At 33.0% G+C, this 12112-nt stretch overlaps 1 protein-coding gene across 1 annotated transcript; it reads right to left on the bottom strand.

Moving 5' to 3' along the window:
- Positions 1 to 384: 384 nt before the first annotated feature.
- On the bottom strand, positions 385 to 11814 carry LOC114305611 (uncharacterized). The gene is made up of 3 exons (XM_028250717.2): positions 11382 to 11814; positions 3439 to 3519; positions 385 to 1182 (listed from the first exon to the last, which is right to left on the bottom strand). Exons 1-3 carry the CDS (start codon positions 11538 to 11540, stop codon positions 805 to 807), a joined length of 618 nt encoding a protein of 205 aa, XP_028106518.1. The 5' UTR covers positions 11541 to 11814; the 3' UTR covers positions 385 to 804.
- Positions 11815 to 12112: the final 298 nt, after the last annotated feature.

Here is a 12112-nt window from a genome sequence, read left to right as displayed (position 1 = left end):
AAGATCTACTTTGCCCATAACTCTCACTTCTCAAACATTGAATCCAAATCAGTGGCAAAAGGCATAAACCTTCTTTTGATTTTCGAGACGAATTAAAGGAAAGAGAGGAATGGACCTCAGATCTAGAGTGCCAATGATTCTGACCTAAATATTCAATTTTCCTTCAGCAAACCCCAAAAGTACCAAACTGCACTTGTTTTAGGCAAATCCAACTTCAGCCAATAATTGAAAAGTTGAAAATCCAATTTTTTATTCTTCGATGATCGCTGACATTTCTCCAACTTCACTGCTGAAGTTAGAACTCCAAATTCTGTGAATCCATATTCTAAGTATAACCTACACCATATAACATATGAAGCACAAGTACACACAAGTACCAAATTATAAATCTACAATGATGTAATTTTACTAGGGATATCACATATCACTGAGAAAGACAACCATAACAAAGACACAACCAACAATACCAATTCAAACATTTTCCGAACTAACCAGAAACAAACACTTTACATAAAACACAGAACCCCCAAACCAACCAACTGACAATAGGAAAAAAAAAAAAAAAGAAGAAGAAGAAGAACAAGAAGAAGAAAAAGAGTCCATCTAACAGGTTTGGCGCTAATAATATTGTATTCTGCCCAATGAGATACACTACTTCGACTTTTTTCGTCACACTTCAACAAGTCACCACGATCACTTGTTTATTTTTGTGTGAAGCAAACCGTTTCCACATTGTGCCCTCCTTTCCTTATCAACCACACTAAACACCACAGCAAGCTTTTAATGCGGACTAGGAAAGAATTTTCAGTAAGTAGACTCATGACTTTGACTTGGACTATCTGCATGCATGTCCATGGAGGAATCATTGGAGTTCAAGGAATTGGAATCCCGGTTCTGTTGTTGCACAAAGTTGGGTTCGTTGTTCCTAAATCCTTGTGCAATATGATAGTTCTGGAGGCTCCGACGAACGGGACTTGACAGAGCATTTGAGAAAACATAATTCTTGGGCTGCTGTTCTGAGTGCTCTGTTTGAAACCCTTGCGCAGCATTCGGTGCACCAGATGAGCCTGAAGAGACTAGGAAACCTGAATTTGTAGAGTGCATTGTGGACTGTGAATGATGATTTTGGGGTGGAGCTCTAGGTGACACTGATGGCTCCTCTCCGCAATAGTCCAGCTCAGTCTGCACCAAGATAACCAAAACAAATTCCACTCTGAGCTAAAATGGAATCAGGTAAAATCAACCTTAAAAAAAAATAAAAACAAAATAGATCTCAGAACCAACATCAGCGGATCACTGAACTATAGAAACTAAGAAAAAATTGGCTGTCCAGGGAAATGCAACAAAAACCAGGATTGCACAGAATTCAGATGTGCAACCACGGACTGTTGAATTTTCAAATATGTACAATAATCTGCATAATTCAATTGAGACCTGAAGTTACAAGATAACCGAAATAAACAAAGGTAAAAAGGAAAAATCATTTTTAAAATAAAAAATGGTCATTTGGTCAAGGTCAGGGACAAAATTGTGTCATTTACAAAATAGGGAACGTTCACAGATGATAGTACATCTCAGATTGTCAATAAAGTTGTGGGTGGTCTAGGGTGGTGTGCAAAGACTGGGCCTGCTGGAAATTATGGTAGGCACAAAGATGGGAAAGGACAACCCGCACAGGTGGCCCAATGGCTAAAGGGTTGAACATTACAGGGGAGTTACTATGGTGTAATTCCCAGAGGTCATATTTGATTCTCACTCAAAACAAAACATTCGGATATGACCGAGGTGCGTGGTTTACAAGTGATTGCATGTATTCAGAGTTTAATTATAAGGTGAAGGACAACCAAGGGTGGAGAGGGGTAGAGATGAAGCAGCCTGAGAGAGAGAGAGAGAGAGTAGCAGTGAGGTGGAAGCCTCCAGGTGGAGAGTGATGGTAACCAAGTATGAGAAAGGTGGAGCACAGCACTAACATGGAGGCCTCTCTAATTTTAACCTGGCATCCATATATACAGTGGAGATGACATGGCACCATGGCCTGCCACTTGGAGATCAATATGTTAAAAGGTTTTGGAGATGACGCTATGCCAAGGCCTACATGTGACAATCTGTATACAGATACGTACAAAAGTCAAGTCCCAAATCTAAAAAACCAAAGTTCATATAGAAATCTATGCTCTTTGCTGTTGTAGGTTATGCTTTTCTAGATGGTATTGGTATTACATTCACAGTCAAAGTTGTGTTGTTGATACTTGATGAGTGAGAGTTATGGCTAGTTTTACGTTCTAGTTATGGGAGTTGTTTTAATTGTTTGTTAAGATGTTGCAGGTTCTGCTTGTTCAGGAGTATGCCCCTTTTGTCCTTGTAGATATTGTTTTACGTCTTCACTAAAAAAAAGGGGGAAATATAAGGTAAATAGAAAACAACAAAAATAATTGCAATCAATTGAGTGCAAGAGAGAATATTGAATCTGTGTTCGCATTGTGCAAGTGGGTGCAAGGATGATCAAATATTAAATGTTTTGCATCAAGGAATATTTATCTAGATCTCACTTAAAATTAGACAGCATGTCCCAAGGAATATTTTATAGCAAATCAAACAGCAATTCCCAAGAACGATTTACACGAAGGCTACTAGCTATAAAGCATGGATATCGATACGATATGATTACTGCAATAAGGAAAAATCTTTAGAAGATATGATACCCAAACGACCTTTAGTGCTAAGAAACCATCATTAGAATTAGATAATAGTTGAGCCAATAGTCAATTTACTTTCTTTTTAGTGGATACATTAATTTGATAAAATCTAGAAAAGTAGGGTACTACTTTAATCTCACTATTTTATTCTTCGGTAAGAAATAAAAATATTGAAAAATTATTCTTATATTTATTTTAACAATATATACTCTAATGCTATGCAAAAGTTTATTATAGTCTCAATTTCATAATAGTTGGATATGTGACAAGTGTCCAAAAAGTATCCAATAAAGTATAAGATACATTTAGGAAGTATCTAATAATGCGTATCCATGAGTATCCAAAGAGTATCGGTATCTGACGTGGATACGACAACCTTTTAGAAGTATTTGTGATTAATATACATCTCAAAATTAACATAAAGTACAATATACATTTAGGAAGAATCTGTTACGTATCCACAAGTATCTAAAGAGTATTGATATCTGATACATGGCATACGGATATGATATGGATACAACTCCCTTTTAGAAGTATTTGTGCTTCATAGGCTAGTTGCCAGTGTGATAAAATAAGTCAAGTTGTAGAATGGTACCACAATACGTCATTCAAGACAATTGGCAGCCCCAAAATCATTTAAATATATATCAGACATGCCTTATAGGTAGTCTTACAACAAACGACAAACAACAACGACCATATAAAAAAGGCTAAGAAAAAAGGTTGAGAAGAAAGCTAAAACCTGCAGGTAGGTGAGTATGTCAACAGTGTTTACTCTGGATCCTCCCTCTTGTTGTCTCAAAATCCACTGATAGAGTTTTTCCTGCAAAAGATGAATCAAATTATGGCAGTGAATGTCAGATTAACCTCCAAATTCAAAAGATTTACAACTCGTATTGTAGCACGTAAGATGAGAGTGCCAAACATGAAACATCAGAAATAGTATCACAAAAAGATTGCAGAATGATATCCAACATTATCACTTCCTACAAGAAAGTTTCTCTTTGGATGCTGCTTAGAAGACAAAAATATAATCCCATACAAAAAAAAAAAATTAAGGGAAAAAAAAAGAGAGATTAAAGCCAAAGTACAAATTCAATATGTCTACCATAGGAAATATGCAACAGCCATATCTCCAATACAAGTATGGCCAAAAAAAACAATAGAACCCAGGCATTTATAGCTATAACCTAGCTTCACTTCTCAAAAGGTCCTAGGAATATTAAATGAGTGATCTTTCAGTGCATCCATTACTTTGTATTATACAAAGCCAAGGCACAACTAGGATAGCCTAGTGTGACAAACTCACGGGAAAATTGATCAACCTGTTGGTTTAATGATACCTGTTGGGCTCCTTGAACTGATCTTGACATTAGAGATTGAGAGTTCAAGCCACCCTAAGCTACCTTAAGACAATAAGGTAAAATTAGCCATGATGCAATGCTCTCATATTCATACCTATGTAGCACAAAAATCAATAAGCAATCAATTTCTTTCACGTTGAAGGGAAAAAAGAAGGCATTGCCCATTTTTTTGAAAAGTTATCTAGTAAACCACAACTTCCGAAAGGCTAAAAGTTTTAGGCTTATGGCTGCTAGGACCAATTTTGTGTTGCCATCTTCTCAAATTTCAACAGCATTTGAATGAGTTTCATCATAGCCACCACTTTGCTTGTTGCACTTGCATAAATTTAAATACTTATTGGGCAAGTATAGCATCTTGAGTTTCTTATAGATCTTGACTACAGATAACTCACCATAAAACAAGTACAAAATAGGTATTTCTGGATTTTCACAGTAGAAACAATTGAATCGTTCATCATGATATTAAACTAAATGCATAATGATTCCTACTAATTATTAACAAAAAATATCAATTGCATGGTCCCATATTGATGCATGTTATGCATTGATATTGGTAAATCACAAGTCCGACACCCAAATGAGCGTCCTTCTAAGCCAAGCAAAAGGAATTCTGGCAAAGTCATCTTCATTACATAGATAACATGTCAGTCATTCACTTCATGTGTGTGACATCACTTGTGAATATGGCATCCCCCACAACTGATGATCTGTAGTAACTGGAAGAACATTGATAACAAGAACAAAGACGAATTCTTTGCAACCAACAGTATTATTAAATCACTTCTAAGCTTCAAATAATGATTAAGTAATAATTTTGAAAGAACCAGCAAATCAGGCAGAAACTTAAGGACAAATATTATGCATCACTTCTAGTTTATTTGCAACACATTGCCACACCATCCTTTCTGCATACCAAACGCCACAAGTTGCACCTGACAAATATGTACCCTAACGCTGTGTTTGGTTAAGGGATTTGGGAAGGGATTTGGAAAGGGAAAAGGAAAAAGTATGTGAAACTAGGTGAAATGTAGGCATATTTTATTTATATTTCACCTACCTTTTCCCTTTTCATTTCCAACTCCCTTTCCAAATACCCCAACCAAACACAGTGTAAGGGAATCTACAATAGATTCCATATAACTATCCCATGGTTGGGAACTGAGCAAGGCTCTGATACCAACTGATGTAGCAAAAACGTGTAAGAAGAGAATCCGTAGTAGCAAGAACACTACAACTCTTCTAAAACTCAACTGAATCTGAATATTACCAAAATAATGGAAAAAAGAAAGAGAAAATTCTCAAAGATTTTGAATTTATCATCACCTATCAACTGAAGAGCCATAAAGCTTACATCATTATTTATAATAAACTAAAGTTAATTCTTGTATAACAAGAAACTAATAAAATAGGAATTTATTAATTTTAGCCTATTCCAATTAAACCAAATATTCCTAATCAAATAGTAATTCCAAAATAATAAAATTAAAATTATAGATAAACTCTCGACTACATCATCATCAGAGAGGAGAAGAGAAATAGGCACTGAAACATAAGGCTACATAAACATAGCCTATAATATGTTTCCCCAAGAACATGTTAGCACAGTTCTTTTAACCTTAATCTAGAAGTATGTGCTGATATTGTTTCTCAATGCATATTACCCAAAGTGGATCAGACCATTATTTTTTGATTGGTCAAAATTGGGCCACACCACGACACTTTCTCTTCTACAGATTTTAGTCTCCCCTATACTTGTTTATGTTTATTATTTGCTTTAATGCTACACTAATATAGCCAAGGTTCTGAAAAGCGGTTGCGGTCGCCGTAACGGTGGCGGTGGCGCGGTTGTGGTTGCGGGGTGTAAAAGCCGTAGCGTAACGGTTGCGGTAACCGGAATCGTGAATTTTTTTATTTTTCGTACAATTTGAAAAAAACTTACCGATACGCATATTTCTTTTTCTATGATCATATTTATTAGGTTTAAAATAAATATTGATCAATTTTTATAAATTTTTAAGTATGATTCAATATATTTCATATTTTTAAATCACTATAAACTGAGTTTTTTACGTTTTATTTTAATAATTAATGACTTTATATTATTCAAAAAATCAATCACTAACTATTATATATAAGATAAACAATGACAAAAGTAAGAGAATAAATAAGAACATAAATATATATATACATATTTTAACCAAGCCAAATAGATAATGACCACACTTATTATTGTTCTTATTGTTATTATTTTCAAACAATATATAGATAAACACACACAAACAAAATGATTAAGTGATAGCAGCCGAATAAAATAGCATAGGTCTTATAGCTTCAACAAATCAATAACATGTTCTTCATTTTTTCTCTTCTCTCTCTCTATCTCTTACTCCTCCATCTTCTCTCTTTATCTTCCCTCTTCTCTCTATCCCTCTTCCCCCATGTTCAACTTTTTTTGTGTGTGTGTCTTTTCAAAAGAAACAGTTTGGAACTATTACGTAACGGTGCATAACAGGCCGTTGCGGCTGTTACGGCACCGTTACGACCGCTACGGCAGTCGCTACAGCCGACACACCTGTGAATCTCAACCACACTGCAAAAGCGGCCGTAACTACCACAACCGTTACGTAACGGCGTTACGTAACGGTTGCGGCCGCTTTTTAAAACTTTGAATATAGCAATAATGTATCAACTTTACATAGTACCAAATCACTCATTTTTTTCAACAAAAAGCACAAAAACAAATCACTTACTTTGGCATAATTGGACTTCAATCTATATACTAAATAAGCATCCTTATCTGAAGTTAATCCAAACTTTTGTGATCCGCCAAGAAATTGCTTGACTTTCTTACGAGAAAAAAAAGATTTCTACAACCAACTTGTCCATAAACTAGTGAACACAGTCATTTAGAAAATTCATTAAAACCATAGATTTAAAAGAAACATAATAGAGAACAAAGACTCATGTCCACCACCTCTTCGTGAGAAAACAATATCAAATATCTTACTGTTATTTTGTTTCCTTTTTGCATTTTTTTTATCTCTAAATGCCATACTACTATACTAGAACCCTTTCATGCCATGAATAACAGCAATTATACTTCCTAGGCATAGTTGTCAAATCGGAATTCGAATCATGAATCGAAATGATATTGTACCGAATCGCGAATCGAATCGAATCGAATCGTGAATCGTAAAAAGTCGGTCACCTTTTTTTAATTACATACAAAATATATCTACACGCTTATATATTAAATATATCTAATAAATATGAAATATTTAGACTTAAATCAATAAAAATATTGTTTTAAATGATGATCATGTGGTCTGGGTAAGAAGTTAACACTAGTTCCCATGTTTATCACTTCACTTTTTCCCTTTTAGATACTATTTCTTATCAACCGTTCTTAATAAAGAAAGCAAACAAAGACAAACTTTTGATTTCCAATAAACAATAACACAACAACAATGGCCCCGTTTGGTGTAGCTGTTAAAACAGCTTATAGATTATAGCTTAACAGATTATAGATTATGACTTTAATCAGAAATTGTTAATCTGTTTGGTGTAACTGTTGAATTATAGATTTAAGTTGCTGAATAGTGTTTGTTAAATAAACTCTTAAATAGCTTTTTCAATTAATTTTTATTTTTTGTTTGTCTACATTTCTCATAAAAAATAATAATAATAATAATCTATAGTCCATTTAAGTCTTTTTCTATTTTTAAAAAAATAAAAAATAAAAAAATTTAAGAGTATAACCATAAATTAACATGTCCACAGCAGAAGCTGATACTCAGAAGTAAGGGATGAGCAGCTTCTCAGAATCAGCTTTTTTGAGTTAAAATAAGCTGTTAGAATCAGAAGCTGTTTGAAATAAGTTTAACCAAACAGTTCTAATGTTTTTAACTTTTTACAAGATTAAAAAACCAAAATCTTTAAACTTTTTCAAAAATCACACTTGATGCCTTCAAAAAATTCATTTTGTAAATGCTAGTGCTTAAATAAAATTGAATATGTAAGCCTAGAATATTCTAGAGAGAGAAAGTTCATTTTTTTTCACTAAGGTTGAAGTATTTGAGAGTAAATAGAGAGGGAGAAAGTCAAAAGATAACATATAATAATCCTAGAGACCTTAAAAACGTTGTATGAACCATTTTCCAACAATAAAAAGTCAAAAAAAAAAGAGCCAAGCATCGATTTTAGCAAATCAAATCGATTCACAATTCACCGATTCAGTTCACCAATTTACCAATTCGCCTACGATTCATAGCTATTTCCGATTCCCACAACCTGTTCGAATCGATTACCTACTGAATCGAATCGAATCGAATCGAATCGAATTGTACGATTCTAATAACAAAGTTCCTAGGTAATGAAAATCATGAAATATTCCATTTCTAAAAATTATGTTTCATAAGATTTATGTAGTCCAATGTTGGCTTTCTTGCTTTCTACTTCTTCAACTTTAGCTACATGGTCTCTATGATTACTTATCTCAATTGCAACAAACAAATGCAGCCTACTTTTGCCACCATGAACAAGCCCAAAATTTAACATCTCCAGTGAATTGTTTCTCTTATCAAGTGGACCCAAAAAAAAATAAGAAGAAGAATATTCTAATTTCAGCTTACAATTTTTACTCAATATGTTTGTTTAAAATCAAACTCCTTCCTTTCAATTATGCTACTCTTACCTCAAATCAAACCAACCAAGTATTAAACTAAACTCATTACTTATCAAAATCCAAGCCCTTTGCTGTCAATCTAAATGCACTTTTTCTATTGTTTTATTCAATACTTCAACTCTTTGATAGTATAGAAGTTTCAGTTTATCATCTTTTAGACACACACAGCACCAAGCTATCAACACCACATTAATCTTCGGAGCAAACCTTTGGTCATGTCTTCAATTAATATTTTAATTGTTTATGTAGATTAAAATAAAGTCCTCTCCCGCTTGAATCTACAATTCAAAGTATTAATAATAATAATAATAATAATAATAATAATAATAATAATAATAAATCAAAATTTGAATATCAAAATGAATTTTCGTCAGTTATGGTGACTTAAAATTGGCTTTAGTTGTTTGATCTAGCAATGCTTTCAATCTATACACAGAGGTATATAGATGGCCCATTGCAGCACCGACTCAACAATTAAGCAACCAAAGTTGTTGCTTTAGGCATCCAATTTCGAAAGGCCCAGCTCTAATTTTGTTCGTTAAAGGCCTAAAAAAATATATTTCCTATATATTAGTACAGAAAAAATTTCTTGCCTAAAGAAAACAAAACAAAATCATTATAATTGGCCACTCATCTACACTATCAACTGAGAGGCAATGTAGAATCCTTGCCAAAAGCATGATTGATTTTTTTTTTTTTTATTCGGGGGTTTTTCTTAGTTGTTTATTTCTTTCTTATTATGGAGCTCTTTCTTGTATCAATATTATATTTGTTGGCATGTATTGTTGGAGTTTCTTAAATAATTGATTATCCAGTTCAATGTAATTTTCTTGATATTTATAAATAATCCCCAAGTGATTGGGGGGGAAAAAAAAAAAGGCCCTCAATCAAAAATAATAAAAATACATATTTTTGTCCAAAGTTCTATTATAAACCTATGTCCCCTAGAGCCCATAAAAAAAAACAAAAAAAAAACCTTCCTATTCAGAGGCCCAAATCGTAAAAGACTAATCCTTTTTTTTCTTGTCTAAAGGTTCCAAAAAAAAAATTTGTCCTCCTACAAAGGTCCAACTAAAACATTATAGTTCTAACTAAAGGCCAAAAATTTTATTTGCAAAAATAGGAAATTAAATTTATGTATTAAAAAAAACAAAAACAATAATATTATTTAAAAATATAAAAGAGCCTCGTATTAAAATTTCACTTTAGGCCTCGTTCAAGGTTCAGCCAGCCTTGGCCCATTGCCTAGTGACGATATCTGGGTGTTCAAGGGTGCCACAATGAGTGTACAAATTTCATACGGTATCCGAACATGAGCTTTATTTGCATACATTACTAGCATGAATAACCTCAAACTTAGCATATATATATATATATATATATAAACAATAAATTTATTTAATTTAAACGAACGTGTAGCCTAGACAAAGTAGAATGGAAAAAAAGAATTTATGTAGCCAATTCCACTTAATTGGGACACAAGACTCCATTGGTTTGGTTTAGTTACTAACCTCAATTTCACAACTCTGTTCTTGCATTTAATAGCTTTTACCGTGGAACCAAACAGGGAACCCAAATTTGGAATGCTATTATAAAAGATTTGTTTACTCTATCTTCAAATCACTTAATAATACCTTCTATGTGAAAGTAAAAATTCCCCTTTTTTTCAAATAAATGCCATGAATGCCGTAATTACTCCTTTTGTTGTTTTAATCTTTCAATTTCAATAAAGGTTCCAATGAAATATCTAATAAAAAATCCAAAACCACTAACAAAGGTTACGCTGCATTTTTTGCAATAAATTTGAAGATACTATGGGAATCACACTGACAACTGGGCTAGTGCATCTCCAATCCTTGACTCAAACATATATCAAATTTAATTATGAATAAAAATCACTCAAAAACGTCTCCAATCCTTGACTCAAACTTATATCAAATTGAATTTTACCCAAATCAAGAGAGACCCAAATGTTCGCAAAAATTTTCAAGACCATTTTGTAGTTTTTAAATTTACAACTCTGCCACTACTAAAGCTTTTACTCAAATTTATGCTTACATATGAGTTTTTCCATTGGAGTCCTTCATATCAAATAAAGTTTTTTACTCCAATTTGAGTAAAAATTCAGTTACAGTCAGGAGATGGCTTTAGACCAGAACGAGTTCAGACACAATCCATCTTCCAAAGAGCAAAAACAACCAAAACACTTCTACCTTGCAACACAGTCCCCACATAATGAATAAAAGAATATGCTTGTCTACACTCTTAAGCTAATGCTTACCCAACTTAGTAAGTTTATTTGGCCTCCCAACATCAGAAACGCAAATGACACCTTCAATTGTAAACTTCCGGAATACGAAATCACGAGCAATATAAAATCAATATATATATATTATTCATCTCAAAACACCAAAACAAGTAATTATTATTTAATAAACATAACATAGTCAGATATCAAAGCACACCCTAAAAACAAAATAAACACATCATATCATAATCACAACAATCAAAAGATCTATGACAAAATTCATACAATTGATAGCCTTGATATATTGAATTAGCGAAGCAAAATCACAACTTTTGTACATATCCAGCTAAACCCATAACACAAATTGATCGGATGAAGAAAAAAATTACCAGTCCATGGCGTTCACCAGTTTGAAAGCTGAGTTTTTGCTGGTTCATGGCCTGGGTGTAGAGCTGAGAGAGCGAGTTCGCAGCGCTACAAAACGTCGAATACATCGTTCGATCAACCTCGTCGAGGCTCGTCGCCACAGACTTCCTCTTCTTCCCCATCAAGAATCTACAAACCCCCCTTACTTTTCGATTCGATCTCCGCCAAAATCACAAAATCAAATACATGAAATTCAATTCGATAAAATCACGATTCGAATACAGATTTTGCTCTGGCAATCGGTGGGGCTGAAATCGAACTACCTAGAGGGAAACGTTTTGGAGGAGGGGAATGGGGTTGGGAGGAGGGTTTTATATATAGTTTTCATTAGTGTGCGCCGAGTAAAATTATAAATCCAACGACGAATAAACAAATCACAGATTAGCCAGGTGAATTAGTAGAGTGAAAAATATTTTAACAAATTATTAAGTATTTGTATAATATATAATATTAACAAATTTTATATAATATTTTATTTATATAATTATTAATTTATAATAAATTTTATATATTAAATCTTTTATATATATATATATATATTTATTTATTTATTTTAATATTTTATTATAAATTAAAAAGTATATATGTATTAATTAAAATAGAGTGGAGTGATTTTATAAAATTTTTAAGTTTAAGAAATTGTTTGGGATGAATTATATAGGTTTACTTTTTGAATTTTTATCTAAAAAAATAG

This window comes from Camellia sinensis, chromosome 6 (assembly GCF_055761805.1).
Source record: "Camellia sinensis isolate YWXY chromosome 6, ASM5576180v1, whole genome shotgun sequence".
Classification (NCBI taxonomy): Eukaryota; Viridiplantae; Streptophyta; class Magnoliopsida; order Ericales; family Theaceae; genus Camellia; species Camellia sinensis.
The sequence above is the reverse complement of the archived record's forward strand: the minus strand, read 5'-3'. Positions and strand labels throughout refer to the sequence as shown.

Bases quoted from the DNA above. Each gene is read 5' to 3' on its own strand.
- LOC114305611 (XM_028250717.2), bottom strand. From the start codon at position 11,540: ATGGGGAAGAAGAGGAAGTCTGTGGCGACGAGCCTCGACGAGGTTGAT. The intron at 3,520-11,381 runs GTAATTTTTTTC...CATCTTTTGCAG, and splicing joins CTGGTGAACGCCATGGACTG to GAAAAACTCTATCAGTGGAT. The intron at 1,183-3,438 runs GTTTTAGCTTTC...ATCTTGGTGCAG, and splicing joins ACATACTCACCTACCTGCAG to ACTGAGCTGGACTATTGCGG.